General features: G+C 43.5%; 1 protein-coding gene across 9 annotated transcripts in view; it reads right to left on the bottom strand.

Annotated features, from left to right (window-relative positions):
- pdlim5b (PDZ and LIM domain 5b) overlaps positions 1 to 19382 on the bottom strand; it is a 72372-nt gene that overhangs the window by 16596 nt on the left and 36394 nt on the right. For all 9 annotated transcript variants that reach the window (XM_036977447.2, XM_021602764.3, XM_036977448.2 and 6 more), the window contains exon 3: positions 11971 to 12122. In XM_036977447.2, coding sequence (XP_036833342.2) covers positions 11971 to 12122 — 152 coding nt within the window. The remainder of the gene's footprint in view (positions 1 to 11970; positions 12123 to 19382) is intronic.

Raw genomic sequence — 19382 nt, 5'->3', positions numbered from 1 at the left:
AATACACCGTTTGTCAGACTTAGAGAGAGGGATAAATGGATGGAGAGCGAGCGAGCGGTAGACAGAGGAGAGGGATAAATGGATGGAGAGCGATCGAGCGGTAGACAGAGAGGGGTGAGGCAGGGAGAACGGGAGAGAAAACAGGTGGTGATGAGTAAAGGAAAACTCAGGGGGGAGAAAACCACGCCAGAGAAAAACCTGTAAATAGAGCCAATATAAAGTCAAAGACTGCTGCTGGCTCCCTTACAGGCCTGTCTCTATCTGGCCCCGTCTCTATCTGGCCCCGTCTCTATCTGGCCCCTAGCTCAATGCCACAGAGTCAGCCAGCCATAGAGCAGCATGGAGGTAGAGACATGTGGGAAAACATATTATACTCTATTACTCTGGTATGTTTCCCTAACGTCGGCTAGATTTTACCGTGGATCCTAATTTCACTCAATCATCCACTCATGCTCGCTTGGATTTCAAAGTGGGGTCAGCGAGCTCTGGAATATCAATATGACTGCGCCTCCTGAGATCTAATTGACTGAGAGTCATTTTTCAAATGAGGCCAGATAAGAGCCTCTTTACATCAGCCCCACAATGCATGTGTTAGCTAGATACCGAGCACTACAAGTCCACCTAATATGAGACAGTCAGGTCTGTGACCTGCTGTATTGGAGTGATTGTGTGTGTAATATATATATATATATATATATATGACGCAGTAATATTACCGCTTCAGAGCTTCGAACTGTACATTCCGCTGTGTTAAAGAATACAGTGTTTTAGGGGAAGGAGTAGTCTGTCTACTATCCTCTAGGCCACAAAGTAATGTTTTGAACATATGGCCAAATCCTCAGCTGTTCAGTCATAAAAATAGACAATGGACGCAGTAGTTGGAGCTTGACGTATTGGAAAAAACCCAGGATCCCCACATGCCAGTATTTTCAGAGTCCTCTGTCTGTATCCTGTCAGTACGCCTCACAGAGAGCCACCACACTAAAGCTTCTGGCTTGTCCTGCATTTGGGATCAATGGGAAAAAACAAACAAAAACTGCCCAACAAAGCTATCCTCCATTTGGTGGCCACCACAGACAGAGCAGCAGCCCAAGGCACAACAAGCACTATGTATATCTCCCCTCAGTGTGCGAGTCTCTACCTCTGTGTATAGGGCTACAAACGGTGTAGAAGACCTCAGATTTATACTCATGATCAAACCAGCTGCAGGACCTTTATCGCCTCAGGAAGAGGAGGGTGGTCCTGTTGTCCATACTGCTGCAAACAAACACTATTCAGAGGAAGTGGTTACCAGGATGTAAACCATCAACTCTCTATCCACAAGGATAGTATATTCTGTATATTCCTTCCCTATTCTTTCACTCTCTGAGGAGCAGAGACAGTCGCAAACGCCAAAGAACGTAGCCTAATGAAGGAAACGACTAAATGCACATCAAGTACACACAGCACCATTCCAAGAAAACGCACTCTCCCTCCTCCCCTTCCAGCTCTTCTTGCCCTTCATCCATGGCGTGAGCTATTCATGGCCTCCGTCTGATGGACACAGTCTAGACTCCGTCTGGTTCGTGTTCTCTCATTAATTAATGCAATTCTGAATAAAGTTCCTGCCCCAGTCTATCATCTGGCTTCATAAACAACGGTGTCCTGAGCCTCTGTCTTTCACAGCCTCCGAGGCCCAGACAATGTGTCCCTTTTCCCCATAAAGACAGTGACTCAGCAACACAGAATAGTCTCTTCCAGAACATGGGGCATGTTCTCTGTTCTCTGGCATTCTGTCTGTCACATTGTGCCATTTTTAGGAAGAGTTGAGGACAGTCTCACAGTTCCTTTTTCTAACAGAGCCGAAGCTGACCGACTAATGGCTCTCACTGAGTGGTTATCGAGGCCCACCCTGCCACACGTTGATGGAATTCATATTTTGAAAAGTACTGTACCCACACTTGCGGGTGCATATTTTCCAATGCATTCTCCAATGTACTTGTACTAATGTATACACTTCAGGAACGCAGCGCACTCACAAAGGCCAAGGCAACCAGTCCAGTAAAGGGTGGGGATTGGGCTAAATCCAAACAACCTGTGCCATTACAAACAAGATAGACTCCATAAGACAGTGCATCTGCCATCATTGGGTCTGGGGGAGGCCCCATCCTCTGTTCCCAGAGCTGACTGAACAAACACAGGCCAGGGTGGTCCTGTGAACATCTGCTCAGCCCTCTCCCCTCTGTCCTCTCTCTCTAGCCAGATCGCGTGCTGTGCTGTTCAGACTGATGGACAGCTGTGTGCGGGAGAAAAGGGGGAAAACGAAGTAGCAGGGCAGTGTAGTCTGGGGGTAGGCCCGGGGGACACTGACTGGTTCAAACTGAACCATCCAGCTGTTGTCCTGGACCTCAATTGATTCATCATGCACATACAGATGTAGGATCTTAATTTGAGCCCGTTTGCTACAGCAGGAAAATAATCCTGCCGGGTTCAGGAAATGTGACCTCTAAACCTCAAATACACTACACGTTTTAAATGTCCTGCATTGTTCTTCATTCAACAGGGCTATCAACTGAAGATCCTACATCTCTAACCTATAAGTCATCTACACGGATTGATGATATATGTAATCCAATTAAGTCAGATGACAGATGATACGGATCAAGAAGTCACGCATTTCTGATTGATGGGGATCATTCCCAGAAAATACAGAAGTCTGTATACCAAATCAAATCCTCGAGGGCTGTCCTTTGAATGTCGTGTCACGTAGGCCTCAAAGGTCAATAGCTCACTGAGAAAAACAACCATTGAATCTTACACAAATGGCTGTTAAATTCAAGGTGTATGATCCAATTTTGTCTGCGGATATTGCACATAACCACAATATCAATTCTGTCCTGTATATTGTCCATAGGGATGACTTCCCCCTGCTGAGAGGAGCATGGTTGTAGTCAGACAGAGGAGGCCTTCAGTTGTCCCCTTCCTGCTCACAGAGAGCCTTCTTCAGCCTGCCTGCATCCCTGTTCCACTCACTTGAACACAGTTCCGTCTGTCAAGGTCACATTAGCATGGTTATAATGGTGGGATTTAGATAACATGTCCTTTACATACTACTGAAGCTAATGTAGTTTAGTATGGTGCTCTATTCTTTGCAGGCTAAGTATGAGAGAGATGGGGAGAGGGAGGCATGTGAATAAATAGGCTGGTAGGAAACTGAAACACAAAAACACACTATTGCAGAATAAGGAGTCTGGAAGAACGGGCCTGAGGGCAAAGTAGAGAGATATTTCCCCCTCCTGTCTGTCTGAGCCAAGAGCAACAGTCTGGCACATGGCATCTGACTGAGTGATGGAGAGACTGCTAACGCAAGGCCCAGCTCTCTCAGCACCAGGACACAACATGACACACACACACACACACTACTGTGTGTACTTCAGCTAGATATCCAGGCGAGAATTACACGATGACATTTTAAGGACTACTCACTCATGAACTGCCTCACATCGACACTGTATAAAAAGTCATTATCAGAGATGTTCTGGAGATTGTTCGACACCACTGCCAAATGAACTACTATCTGGGGAAACAATTATTCCATTGAAAGAGCAAGTCCTTAACCCTTACATAGCAGTAGAGATCGGCAGTAGTCCACCCCGATCATCGATGTCTTTGCCATTAATCTACTCTGTGGGAAAAAAACATTTGTATGTAAACTACTTTTTAACTTATTTCATTGTTATCCAAATAGTTCCCGTGTCACTTTCAGTGTGAGATGTGGATGTTAAGCAGTCGACATAGGACTTAGCATGTCACTTTAAAAACTGGTTTGGGGAATGAAAACAAAGGGAGATGGATGGCTGTGGAAAAGTTGTTTCTCTGCTCTGCTAAGTCCATCTATGGCTGGCCAGCTATTGGGACCTAGGGGCCGAGCCGGGCCCCTGGTGTAACTCACTCAAAGCTTTCAACGCTCGATGTTCCTTGCTCTCCTGCTTCTCCCAATCACAGTGACAGGAATGGCAAAGAAATGGCCAGGGAAACAGGAATTCTGACACACAGCCTCATTAAATCAGAAGTGGGAGAGGAGACAAGGAGTACTGAAGGCATGGATGAGATGAGAGCGAGAGAGAAAGTGAGTGTGACAGAGGTGAGCGAGCGATGTTGAAAGATGTACTCTAGGGTCAGCAAGGGGAGAGAGAGCGCTCTAATCGTATGGAAAGACAGGAGAGGTGAAGATGGAAGGGGTTTGTTTTTAGTGTGAAACTCGTTAACATTCGCAACGGGACAGCCTGTCGCTACTGTCAGTCTCACTCGTATGATGTGTGTGATGACTAACCCCCAGCGCTCCAAAGCAGCGTGCACGTGCTGTGTAGGGGTGGGGTACGTTAACAGCCAAATAATGACACCATAAGCATGAGAAGATCCCAAGTCCCAGCACACTCTCCTCCTTCCACCATCTGCACCCACAAACACTTAGAAACCTGCACAAAAACACACACAAGCAGATGTTTCATAATGTCTCTCCCAGACAATCCCGCGTCAATCTGTTCCCCCTGAATGACAGCAGGCCAAGGAGTGGTAAACTGAGGACAGGATAATTCATACCAAAGGCACACACACAGACAAGAATAATTTATCCCATGCTAAAAACGTAATCTGGAACAATTTCCCCATTCTGGATCAGTACATGTAATTGAATGTAAAATGCTTCTAATCCGCTGGAAGTGAGAGTATTCCCATCCATTGCACAGAACTTGTTCCACTCCAAAGCTACCTTGGGTCCCACAGCAGCGCAACCAGTCCATTTACTGAATACTAGAACACCTGATACTGTGCAATAGAATGATAACTACCCATAATAAAGATGACATTTCCAGCCCTAAAGCAGGTTCCTTATCAGGGGAATAAAGATAAACAGTAAAGAAACAGATGGTTTCATAATAATTGAATATGATTGCATGATATGACACGCTCCACATACATTATGAGGTTAATTATGGCGTGTAGAAGTTCCCTCATGCTCAAACGCGCTCAGTTGGAAACATTATTTAATCCAAAACATTAAAAAAACGCAGGTCAACATGACTTTTAAGATAAAGAGGAAAATGCTGGCCATGTAAGAGAAACGGGAGAATAAATAAATAAAAACACTTCTAGAAATAGCCAGCTAATAGGTACAAAGACTAAAAGCTTCTCAATTCAAGTTAGTCCCATTTCAGAGTGGAACCATGGCCAGAGTAGTTCAAACTCCTTGATGCACCCATCCCGTTAGCGGGATCATTTGTGTCAACCACCGCTGAATACTCAAAATATTTACATTTTCATTAAATCACATGTGCAATATAGCAAAACACAGCTTAGCTTGTTGTTAATCCACCTGGCGTGTCAGATTTCAATAAAGCTTTTTGGCGAAAGCATACCAAGCGTTTATGTAAGGACATCTCTCTCAGTAGACGAAATATTACAAACAGCTAGCAACAAAGTAGATTGGTCATGAAAGTCAGAAAAGCAATAGATTAAATCGCTTACCTTTGATGATCTTCAGATGTTTGCACTCACGAGACTCCCAGTTACACAATAAAATGTTCCTTTTGTTCCATAAAGATTATTTTTATATCCAAAATACCTTCATTTGGTTGGCGCGTTGTTCAGAAATCCACAGGCTCGAGCAGTCACGACATCGCAGACGAAAATTCCAAATAGTATCCGTAATGTTCGTAGAAACATTTCAAACGTGTTTTTATAATCAATCCTCAGGTTGGTTTTACAATATATAATCGATAGTATATCATTCGGGTATGTAGCTTCTTCAATAGGAGAGAGAGAGAGAAAATGGCTGCTCCAAGCTGTTGCACATACAAAACGCTGCTGGCACCCAGCCATACAATGACACGATGTGATCTTTCTCGCTAATTTTTTCAAAATAAAAGCCTGAAACTATGTCTAAAGACGGTTCACACCATGGGGAAGCCATAGGAAAAGAAATCTGGTTGATATCCCTTTAAATGGAGCGAAGGCAGGCTACGGAACATGGAGCTTTCAAAATAGAAGCCACTTCCGGATGGATTTTGCTCAGGTTTTCGCCTGCAATATCAGTTCTGTTATACTCACAGACAATATTTTGACAGTTTTGGAAACTTTAGAGTGTTTTCTATCCTAATTATGTGCATATTCTAAATTCTGAGCCTGAGAAATAGGCAGCTTAATTTGGGTACGTTTTTCATCCAAACATCAAAATACTGCCCCCTACACTCAAGAGGTTTTAACACCCCCAACAGACTGGCCCCTCTCACCCTCTCCACTCAACATCTGGCCACAGCTAGGCATAAAAGCACGAGCTCTGTATGACATGAATGTCCTTTTCCTCATCCCCTATCCCCCGTCACACAGAAGTTTGTCTACCAAGGAAACACTGGCCATCTGTGAGTGCGTCTGGTGCTATGCTTCCTCTCCTGCTAACAGAGCAGCTAGCGTATGGTTGACTGGCTGCTATGTAAACAGCAGGCCTGACTATACTGTACCCTGTCGGTCTGTCTGTGAACAAGCTGTACCAGCAGGGGGGGGAAAATGAGATAAGCACAGCAGGTGGTGGTACCCGACCCTTGAGGTCACCATTGATTTACACACAACTGATAGGCTGATTGGTCAGACAAACATTCTGGACATTAAGATGTAAAAGAGAAGACAGGACACGAAGGCTAAGGACACTACCCACAGGCCAGTAGAAGTCAATTGACAGAGACAAAAATATTTGGTCTCCATTGCTGCTCTACTGATGTCTCAAACTGTATTTCTATTTTGTCTCCTTTTTTAAAAAAACATTTCACTGACATCTGAGCTCAAGGAAAGCAAAGACGGATAGAAAAAAACAATTGTGTGAACCAAAAAGAGGAAAAAGACACTGTGCTTTGATATGTTGCACCTCTGTTTTTACGTTGGTAAATGTCAATTCCACTTAGTCTCCAGTGGGCATGCCTGTTTCTCTGGTCTGTGTTGTGAGCTACAGTAAGCTGATGAGAGAGGCCAGCCTGTACTGACAGTCCTGGGCACTGTTAGAACTCAGCCCAAGAGATTCAAGTTTACAAATTGTGAAATTATTATCTTTCTCTACGCGCCTTCTCAAGCTGGGGAAGCCGTCTTGCATACCTTTAGAGAACATGAGAGGATCTGTTGGGTTTCTGACATCCCGTTTTGTTTTTGTCTTTTGAGGTTTCGGACCCAGGTGCGGCAGCCACATTATCAGAAGGAGCGGTGTTTGACAAATACACAGCAGTTTCCTCATGCTCTTTCCCACACCCTCCTGGCAAAACTCACTGTGTTAACCTGGGAAGACATTTCCATAAAAGCAAAGAGGAAAAGACATGTTGTAAAGTGACTGGTTGTCATTACAATCATAGCACACATTAGGCTCAAATTGGCCAGTTTGTGTTTATGAAGATGCTTTTCAGTTGCTAATGGCCCAAGCGTGGATGGAAAAACAGTTTTTCTGTTCTGAGGAATTTCTGAGAGAAGAATACCACAACTTAAAATTGGGTGGTTTCCAAATGTAACCAGTCAATCTAAAAAGGGGAAAATCATGCATAATCCTACTGTAGCGTACCTACAATTACCCTCAGTCATACTACGGCTACAGTAGGTCTGTGCATGTTCTCCATCACTTTGCTGGCAAGTGGAAATACTATTTTTTCCAACCCTCGAGACACGGACATGAACTGCTAGCATGGGCCAAGACATTCAATCTTTCTTGGATACCCAGTCCCTATCACCTCGTAAAGTCTGCTAATCAAAACCGCATTGTAGCCTAGCATCCCTAGTTAGCGTGTGCTGCTCTGTGGCTCAGGGGGTGTTACTGTGGGGGAGACTGGTAAGCAGCAGTGAGCAGTGTCATAGGGAGGCTGTGAGTGATGGATATAATAATCCTGGCAGAAAAGAACTGGTGAATCATAAAGTTGTGGTTTCTCCAGCATAGGATGAAAAGAGTTCTTTACTAAACTCTTAGAAAAATATTAAAATAAAATGGTGCTATCTAGAACCTGAAAAGGGTTCTTCAGCTGTCCCAATAGGAGAACCCTTTGAAGAACCATTTTTGGTTCCAGGTAGAAACCTTTACCCAAAAATGGACCTCTACCTGGAACCCCAAAAAAATGGGACTTCTACCTGGAACCCCAAAAAAATGGGACTCCTACCTGGAACCCCAAAAAAATGGGACTTCTACCTGGAACCCCAAAAAAATGGGACTTCTACCTGGAACCCCCAAAAAATGGGACTTCTACCTGGAACCCCCCCAAAAAATGGGACTTCTACCTGGAACCCCCCAAAAAATGGGACTTCTACCTGGAACCCCCCAAAAAATGGGACTTCTACCTGGAACCAAAAATGACTATCTTATGGGGACAGCCGAAGAACCTTTTTGGAACAATTATTTTTAAAGAGTGTAGTGTAAGCTATAGACACTAAAGAGGAAGCTTTAGTCAGCTGTAGGCTCCCCCTTGAGCAGAGCCATGATGAGTTCAACATCTAATTTCAGTTGACATTTGAATGAACCACAGCCTAAGCAGCAATGTGGCTGGTACTGGTTTGTCTGTCAGAAGAAAAACTGGTTAACTTCTGTGTCTTCACTCAAACTAGCCCATCTCATCAACTCAGATCTGAACAGCCTTTGATCAAAGGCAGCACAACAAATTGGATCACACTTTAAACCCAATTATCTGTCCCCTTGCTAAACATGCTTTCACCAAATAGTCCCAGACTCATTCGTAGAGCAATGACTCACGAATGTTGATGTGTACCTTTTTCTGCTCACAGAATATCAACCGCGACTGTATGACATCACACGGCCTGGTTTGACACACGTTAATCAATCTTAGCGCATTGCCACGGTTACGTTAATATCCATAATACTCTTATCACATCAGTCAACAGTAATCACATTCAGAAATCCCACACGGGTACGTGTAGTGAGTTGCGTTGAGACAGATCTGCAGCTGGAAGCTAGAGCTGTGGCGGTTCTGCTCACTAAAGACGCATGTAACATCACAAACAAAGTGAAGCACTGAGAAAATGCAAGGGGTGCCTTTTTCTCGAAATTGAAAACAAGACCTAATAATGGGTAACTAAACCTCTCCTCCTGTACCAACCCCTCCTGGCGCCATTCTCAACTGAGTTTTTTTTCAGCAAAGGCAGTCCATCCTCCCTGCCTGGAAACCAACATTAAGAAAATATAGTCAGGAAGGAAATGCGGTCTAAAATGATTTGATGGAAATCAACGCATTCTTCTCACATTGCTGAATTGACCAGAAGAGGTACACATTTTGGTTTGGGAGACGGGAGGGAGGAACAGGAGGGTCGGGGAGAGATGGAAATGTTGAGCGTTGCATCCACGCTGCCAGAGAGCACATACCGTACCATGATTAAACAACATGGCTGACAAGGAAACCGTGCTTGAAATGCCTGGCTGTTTACACTATCTAAAAAACGGCTAACAGAAAACGGTCTCATTTCCATATTTCCAATGGTAGAGCTCCCTTCACTTTTCAGTATGCATGTCCCCGAACATGCTACCCTCTATAAGGCTTAGATTTGCCATGTACTTAAATGTATTATTTCAAATCACAAAAACGCATGTCCTTGCCAACACAGAAATGAAGCATGAGGATTCGCTACATCGCTGAATCTCATGTGTGTCATCATCGTCTAGCATGGCCTGAGTGTTTGATGTTTCATTGTGCATTTATTACACTTGCTAGATTACAGACAGCTGTGAGATGGGGTCTAATTCTAGGCCTATTTTCTTTTCCATCAGTGGGAAAAGGCTCCTTAATCTAGTGTTGTGGTGGCAGAATGAGAGGACACGTGAACCAGCCGCTGTGCTGCTCTTTCAACAGCTTTTCCAGCTTGGGCGGCGGACCTGTGGAGGTGTTTTCCCAGGGCTCAACACCTCTACGGGACAGCGGAACACTTGGGCTAATGCTTTTCACAAACAATGAATAAGAAGGAATAAACCCTCCGCTCAACACTGCTTTCCTTAGTGGCTGTACAAGAGCCACAGCTAAGATTGATTTCAGAAAAGTGTTTCCAAAGCAGAATCAAACAGAACTGAATCTATTAGGACCAAGCTGTATGTGATTGTGAGATGCCGGAATGAATTGCCTGTCTTATTAAAGGATTGACCAAAGTGTTTGATGTCTTTGACAAATCATTGATTGAGAGCAAAGCAGACAAATCATTTCCTCACATTTTAATTTGCCTTATTCAAATCACCTATAAGGAATAGTATTGTAATGGGGGATTACAAGGTATCCATTGGCCTCCTTGCAAATGGAGATGGAAAACTGTTTAAGCAGCACTGAACTGCTGTTACAGCTCTACAGAGAATGTATTCAAATGTACACTAAACCGATGCTGTGTCTAGTATTCCCTGCTTCCTTTGGAGGTTGGATCACAGTAGCGGGTATTTTATGAGCTTTCATTAGAAGCTTTCCTCACAGGGGGATCAATTTAACCCGGGCAGAGCCAGCCTTGGCAGCGCTGTGCTTTCTGACAATTATCGACTGTGTCACTCCTCAGAACGCATGGCCCAGTGCAGTCATGTTCTAGGTGGGTTGCTGCGGTGACAGCTAGAACAGTGCTGAAGTACCACAAAGGGACCTCTAAAGCCCAAGGTCTTTGACAACAGACATCTGTCTGATCTGATGGCTTCCGCAGGTTTCCCGCCAAAACAGCTTGACAGCCATGAAAAGCGTGTGTGAAACCTTGATGAGGAATTCCACTGTGACGGCATAAAGTTCAGACATGTCTCTCTGTTCCCTCTGCTTGATTTGACTGAATCAGATCCACCATGTCCTAAATGCACATACCGTACATTTGTCCTTATCGAGGGAACATTTGCCATGGCGCTTGCCCTCCATTGTACACTACCCCCATGCAAAGCCATTGAGCTATTCAATGAGAGGTAGTCTATAAGCCCGATTTAAACTTATCCTGGCCTTCCATGACTGCCTCCTACCAGGGTCAAAGGTCAGGGGTGTACTCCCACTTCCTGTTCCGCAGGTTTGCTTTTTTCCCCCAAATGGATTCTTATAAATAAAAATGTATACGAATATTTTCAGAGACACCTTTGACCTTGTTCTGATGAATGCCCCTAATTGTCATTGGGACAACAGTGTCCATCTTTATCTCCATCCAGGGCCACTCAATTGATCTGGCCTAACCTCGTCACCCACTGAGTGTGTTTAAGACGGAGTAAATCACACACTGAGTGTTTCCAGCTGTAGTACTTCACACACACAGCATCAGGTTATAGTGTGCTTGTCGAGAGACACATAAACAAAGGGATACATAACGCGTAAGCTAAAACACGCCCGAGTACTGAATCTCAACAGCGTCGTCATGACATCCCTGCATTCTTGAGAGGGCCTCGGGGACAATGACAGGGCACGTACGTAATGCATAAACAGAGCAGGCAAACCCAACCAACCTCAGGGAGTGTTTAAAGTACCAGCAGGTTCAAATCATCTCTCAACCATGGAAGACTATATTTGTTTATTTGGTGGATAGAGAAATAAACACACATGGGACATGGTCCAAGTTCTCCTCTGACATGGTAATGACCGGTTACTGCTTAATGTATGTGGTGTTCCATTTGGCTAAATGGCCCAGTGAGGGATAACTAGTCAGGTTTTTACCGTAAAGCATTCACATAATCGTATTTTACAAGTCCCTGAAATGTGCCTTAAATACAGAGTTTCAGACAGAATCAACAAAGTCGCATGCAAACTCTGCGAAGCTCAAAATAAGACACGCTACAGCACTTACCGTGATCTTATATAAACTAGGAGAGTACACAGTACAGCAAAACCCAGGGGAAGGAGTGAAACAGCAGGCTGGCGCAGCACTCCGTTCTCTGTGCTGAACTTGCACTGCTGTTAAATAGCAGTTCATTCTTAAGTGAACGATAAGGTGTGTGTGTGTGTGCGCGCGCGCGCAGCCTCTTACTTCTGCAGGGTGAGGTTGAGGTCGTCTGTGCAGGCTTTGATCTTGTTCTGGGCCTCCAGGTGGTTCATGCTGTTGGTGGCGATGCCGTCGATCGACAGAACTACATCTCCCACACTCATTCTGGCTTTGGCTGCCTTGCCCCCATCGGTCAGCTGTGAAGACACACAGAACCAGACGTACACGATGAAATGGAAGTAAAATAAACATACACGCATGCATTCATTTACTGTAACAGGATAATAAACAGTAGAGAATCCCAGGAGTCAGGACTAGGGAATTCTGTGATATATTGAGCATAGCTTAGTGTATTTAACCTCCACGCACTGGAGGGTAGAATACACAGACAGACTCCCAGTGACTCCGAAGACATCTAATCTGTATCAGTCTTTTTATTTATGCGCCTTAGAACAACTTTCTTAAAACAAACAGTACGCATAAATTCATCTCAAACGTTCCATTCAACTCTATTTGTTCAGCTCTCTTATCACAGAAAATCAGACGAAAAGGGTGAGGCCTGATCATGCCTGAAAAGCAACATCAAAACAGGAAATGATTGCCATGAAATTATGAAACTACGCAATAAAATCCTGCTGTATTATTTCATATAGCATTGTGTTCGGTCCCTATGGTGTCTTATCTAACCTTGGTTACATAAAACAGACATTCTCTCTCTCTTTACAACACTGGCCACTTATCAGCTGGGCCCAGAATAGACCAGGCAAACACTCCAGGGACAGAGAAACAGACAGGGCACTACAATTGTGTGTGTACAGACAGGCAGGCCCCCTACACATGCCCTGTACAGGCAGGCCCCCTACACATGCCCTGTACAGACAGACAGGCTGGCTCTCTACACATGTCCTGTACAGACAGACAGGCAGGCCCTCTACACATGCCCTGTACAGACAGACAGACAGGCTGGCTCTCTACACATGTCCTGTACAAGACAGACAGACAGGCTGGCTCTCTACACATGCCCTGTACAGACAGACAGGCTGGCTCTCTACACATGCCCTGTACAGACAGACAGGCTGGCTCTCTACACATGCCCTGTACAGACAGACAGGCAGGCTCTCTACACATGCCCTGTACAGACAGACAGGCTGGCCCTCTACACATGCCCTGTACAGACAGACAGGCCCTCTACACATGCTGTGTGTGCTGGCCTGTTTGATCCGAGAAGGATGGAAGCATGTCCTTATGCAGTGCCTTGCAAAAGTATTCGGCCCCCTTGAACTTTGCGACCTTTAGCCACATTTCAGGCTTCAAACATAAAGATATAAAACTGTATTTTTTGTGAAGAATCAACAACAAGTGAGACACAATCATGAAGTGGAACGACATTTATTGGATATTTCAAACTTTTTTAACAAATCAAAAACTGAAAAATTGGGCGTGCAAAATTATTCAGCCCCTTTACTTTCAGTGCAGCAAACTCTCTCCAGAAGTTCAGTGAGGATCTCTGAATGATCCAATGTTGACCTAAATGACTAATGATAAATACAAATCGACCTGTGTGTAATCAAGTCTCCGTATAAATGCACCTGCACTGTGATGGTCTCAGAGGTCCGTTAAAAGCGCAGAGAGCATCATGAAGAACAAGGAACACACCAGGCAGGTCCGAGATACTGTTGTGAAGAAGTTTAAAGCCGGATTTGGATACAAAAAGATTTCCCAAGCTTTAAACATCCCAAGGAGCACTGTGCAAGCGATAATATTGAAATGGAAGGAGTATCAGACCACTGCAAATCTACCAAGACCTGGCCGTCCCTCTAAACTTTCAGCTCATACAAGGAGAAGACTGATCAGAGATGCAGCCAAGAGGCCCATGATCACTCTGGATGAACTGCAGAGATCTACAGCTGAGGTGGGAGACTCTGTCCATAGGACAACAATCAGTTGTATATTGCACAAATCTGGCCTTTATGGAAGAGTGGCAAGAAGAAAGCCATTTCTTAAAGATATCCATAACAAGTGTCGTTTAAAGTTTGCCACAAGCCACCTGGGAGCCACACCAAACATGTGGAAGAAGGTGCTCTGGTCAGATGAAACCAAAATCGAACTTTTTGGCAACAATGCAAAACGTTATGTTTGGCGTAAAAGCAACACAGCTCATCACCCTGAACATACCATCCCCACTGTCAAACATGGTGGTGGCAGCATCATGGTTTGGGCCTGCTTTTCTTCAGCAGGGACAGGGAAGATGGTTAAAATTGCTGGGAATATGGATGGAGCCAAATACAGGACCATTCTGGAAGAAAACCTGATGGAGTCTGCAAAAGACCTGAGACTGGGACGGAGATTTGTCTTCCAACAAGACAATGATCCAAAACATAAAGCAAAATCTACAATGGAATGGTTCAAAAATAAACATATCCAGGTGTTAGAATGGCCAAGTCAAAGTCCAGACCTGAATCCAATCGAGAATCTGTGGAAAGAACTGAAAACTGCTGTTCACAAATGCTCTCCATCCAACCTCACTGAGCTCGAGCTGTTTTGCAAGGAGGAATGAGAAAACATTTCAGTCTCTCGATGTGCAAAACTGATAGAGACATACCCCAAGCGACTTACAGCTGTAATCGCAGCAAAAGGTGGCGCTACAAAGTATTAACTTAAGGGGGCTGAATAATTTTGCACGCCCAATTTTTCAGTTTTTGATTTGTTAAAAAAGTTTGAAATATCCAATAAATGTTGTTCCACTTCATGATTGTGTCCCACTTGTTGATTCTTCACCAGAAAATACAGTTTTATATCTTTATGTTTGAAGCCTGAAATGTGGCAAAAGGTCGCAAAGTTCAAGGGGGCCGAATACTTTCGCAAGGCACTGTATCTCTCCCAACTTAAAAGACGTCCGGACATTAATGATTTTACGGTCTAGGTGGCATGCATGCCTCTGACTTAAATCAAACAGTGTATCGAAGTATAACACATTCCACTAGTAACTAATGTATCGAAGTAGAACACATTCCACTAGTAACTAATGTATCGAAGTAGAACACATTCCACTAGTAACTAATGTATCGAAGTAGAACACATTCCACTAGTAACTAATACATCGAAGTAGAACACATTCCACTAGTAACTAATACATCGAAGTAGAACACATTCCACTAGTAACTAATGTATCTAAGTAGAACACATTCCACTAGTAACTAATGTATCGAAGTAGAACACATTCCACTAGTAACTAATGTATCGAAGTAGAACACATTCCACAAGTAAATAATACATCGAAGTAGAACACATTCCACTAGTAACTAATGTATCGAAGTAGAACACATTCCACTAGTAACTAATACATCGAAGTAGAACACATTCCACTAGTAACTAACCCACTTGGATTGGTAAACTTTAATCTACTAGATCCTCGATGTGTCTGCTATGTACTGAGAAAGAGAGTGTAAATGACTATCGTTTGCCTGCTCAGGTCATCTTTGAGAGGTTGATGTAGGGCCCGAGAAACGATGAGGGTCGTTGCTCTTAGAGGAAGGATGTGATCTTATCAGAGCTCCAGTAATGAACTCGCTGACTGCCTGGTCTTCTCTGTTGTGGAGGAGAGGAAAGGCTGGGGGGGATAGAAACAGGTACTGTAGATCCTCGTTTCGGTCTGTTTATCTATGAAAGTGTAAGAGGCCAGCTCTAATAGCCTCATGTCACATTAGATTCATGTTATTTATGAGGGGTTGTGGGAAACTGTTAAAGAGATTTGAAACACTTTCTATATAAAAAAAAGTTATACAGAGTTATACAGTTCATACAATTCCAGAAGAACCGTGGAACTGGAGGTTATGGATGGAGACCATCTTGGAAATATTTTGGTTTTAACCTCTTAGAGCTCTAGGGGCGCTATTTCATTTTTGGATAAAAAACGTTCCCGTTTTAAGCGCGATATTTTGTCACGAAAAGATGCTCGACTATGCATATTCTTGACAGTTTTGGAAAGAAAACACTGAAGTTTCAGAATCTGCAAAGATTTTGTCTGTAAGTGCCCCAGAACTCATTCTACAGGCGAAACCAAGATGATGCATCATTTCTGAGAGAGCATTTCAGAGCAGAGCATTTCTGAAGCTCTTTTTTCCATTCTCTCCTTATATGGCTGTGATTGCGCAAGGAATGAGCCTACACTTTCTGTCGTTCGCCCAAGGTCTTAGCAGCATTGTGACGTATTTGTAGGCATATCATTGGAAGATTGGCCATAAGAGACTACATTTTCCAGAGGTCCGCCCGGTGTCCTTTGTCTAAATTTGTGCGTAATCTTCAGGTGCGGGCATTTTCTCCTGGGATTCAGGAGAGAAAGCATGTGTCCAAGAACGATGTATCAATGAAGAGATATGTGAAAAACACCTTGAGGATTGATTCTAAACGTTTGCCATGTTTTCAGTCGATATTATGGAGTTAATTTGGAAAAAAGTTTGCGTTTTGAGGACTGAATTTATGGATTTTTTTTGGTAGCCAAATGTGATGTATAAAACGGAGCTATTTCTAATACACAAGGAATCTTTTTGGAAAAACTGAGCATCTGCTATCTAACTGAGAGTATCCTCATTGAAAACATCAGAAGTTCTTCAAAGGTAAATGATTTTATTTGAAGGCTTTTATGTTTTTGTTAATGTTGCGTGCTGGATGCTAACGCTAATGCTAACGCTAAATGCTAACGCGAAATGCTAACTCTAGCTAGCTACTTTTACACAAATGATTGTTTTCCTATGGTTGAGAAGCATATTTTGAAAATCTGAGATGACAGTGTTGTTTACAAAAGGCTAAGCTTGAGAGATGGCATATTTATTTCATTTCATTTGCGATTTTCATAAATAGTTAACGTTGTGTTATGCTAATGAGCTTGCTGATAGATTTACACAATCCTGGATACAGGGGTTTTTTCATAGCTAAACGTGACGCAGAAAACGGAGCGATTTGTCCTAAACAAATAATCTTTCAGGAAAAACTGAACATTTGCTATCTGAGAGTCTCCTCATTGAAAACATCTGAAGTTCTTCAAAGGTAAATGATTTTTTTGAATGCTTTTCTGTTTTTTTGTGTAAATGTTGCCAGCTGAATGCTAATGCTAAATGCTACGTTAGCCATCAATACTGTTACACAAATGCTTGTTTTGCAATGGTTGAGAAGCATATTTTGAAAATCTGAGATGACAGTGTTGTTAACAAAAGGCTAAGCTTGAGAGCTAGCATATTTATTTCATTTCATTTGCGATTTTCATGAATAGTTAACGTTGCGTTATGGTAATGAGCTTGAGTCTGTATTCACGAACCCGGATCCGGGATGGGGAGATCAGAAAGGTTAATAAAAAAACATTTTTTACAAACCGCTGACTGAAGACAGGACCTCCAGGCATTCGTGTGTCAATGTGATAAACTTGGTAAATTTGGGAAAGGCATGGGTAAACTCGCAATGGCTGCCACTCGCAATGGCTGCCTGGGATGGTGATGCAATAATTGATAGTAATTTTGAATGTTCATTTAACTGATGTGGCTCATGCAATCAAATGTATTTTTTGTAAATCCTGTTGAGTTGAATCAACAAATCACAGCCTGCTCTTACTTCCTGCTTTGCTCCTCGCAATTGCCGCCAGTCCATCTATGATATGGTATTGACTTGAACGCCCGTTCTCATTCTATTTCTATAGCAGCACATGAAGTCAGGAGCAGAGGAGAAAATCAACGTCAATTAAAAATATAAATATATTAAACGGTTATCACAGTGACCATGGTCATTTGGCTGGCCAATTACAGTCATCCAAAATTCCATGACCATCACAACCCTATATACAGTAGCCTAAGAGTCTTAGCGTTCGACTTCTAGTAAACCGTAAAGAACTCAAACTATAAGCTGTCAAAACTGGGGAAAAAGCAACACTTTTTGTGATGCAGCTTTAATCTTTTCATTCCCTTTGCAATGACATCCATTACACCCTAATACACAGTAAACCCACATGAGTAACCTACCGCCCTGGTTTGTCTGACTCCCATAATGCCAGTCTTTTTCCCAGGCAGCAGGTGGGGTCCTGTGCGTCACATTTCCCCTTCCACCAAGCCAGGCGGCCAGCCAGCCTGGAGATGCATGCTGGCGCTAAACACAGTAGCACAGGATATGACCTGACAGGAAACTGCTTGATGAAACCATGACAGCGGGGGATGACTCTCCCTCAGGTGTTGCGCCAGGAGATTACACAAGCCTGCCTGGCGTTCACCTCGTCAATAACTCAAGAGTCACCCCCTGCAAACAACACCTGTGGAGTCATTGCACAGGAACAAACAGCGCTCAGGGCCGCCTACATTCATAAAATAACCTGGACAGCTTTATTATGCAAGGATCCTCCCCAGAACTCACAATTTGTTAAAGGGGTCTAAATGCATGTGGTTTAAAAACACACACATAAGCATTATTTAACACGCTAGACATATTGGCGTGACACTGTTCAACGTCTATTTATTTAATTATAATTTGGCAGAGTTCTCAACGGACGTGAATTCAACACGTCCCCATGACATTGGATTGAGGTAAAGGTTGGATGAAATCCCCTTACCTTGATGACTCTTTGCAAATTCAAATCCGTTTTCCACATTGATTCAAAGTCATCACGCTGAAACTTTTTAATGAAATGACGTGAAAAAAATGTTGATTCAACCAGTTTTTGCCCCGTGGCTAGTGTGCTGATTTTGTAGGAGACCTGCAGGCCATTATGCTGAAGTGTGACGAGACAGAGAAGCAACATTTTATATAGGGTGGACCTCATTTCGGTCGTTGGACCATAATAAATGGATGGGCTAGACTTCAATCTGTGGTTACATCACAACATTCAGCAACAAAAAATGACTTCAAAACGTCCCCAAAGATGAAGAATGTCTCTCAGCAGCCGTTTCTCGGCCACCTCATCACCGAGTCGGAGTCACATTCGTGATTACTCAGCCAGAGGAGAGACTGCTTTGGCTGTCAATGAAGTTCTTATTCACTCCATTCACAACATTGTGTGAGAGGCAGCATAAAGCCTGCAGAGGAAGTAGCATGACTATGTAAGGACCTGTTGCCCAGGAATCCCTCCCATCCAGGAAGTTAAATAACCTTAGTAGGTAGACAAAAGAATCAAGAGCATACTGTACTGCCTGGAAGTCAGGAATGCTATTGTGTAGGCTTCATTATAGGGAGGGAGGGAGAGCGAGAGAGCGAGAGAGAGAGTAAGGGCAAGAGGACAGCCGGTCTTTGTTCACTGAGACCTCACAGTATGAGAGAGGGAGACCCAATGACAGTAGGGTCCATGCTGACACATGTTCCTTGTTTCAAGGAGATCAGAATGCAAAAGGCCTGCGGGAAGTACAGGAGGCATAGGTCAGGCATACTGTATGCATGCATACCATACATTCACAGGCATATTATACTGTTAGGTACAGGCACAC

Source organism: Oncorhynchus mykiss, chromosome 5, assembly GCF_057628025.1.
Source record: "Oncorhynchus mykiss isolate SJ-2025 chromosome 5, ASM5762802v1, whole genome shotgun sequence".
Classification (NCBI taxonomy): domain Eukaryota; kingdom Metazoa; phylum Chordata; class Actinopteri; order Salmoniformes; family Salmonidae; genus Oncorhynchus; species Oncorhynchus mykiss.
This window is presented reverse-complemented; position numbering and strand designations above follow the sequence as displayed.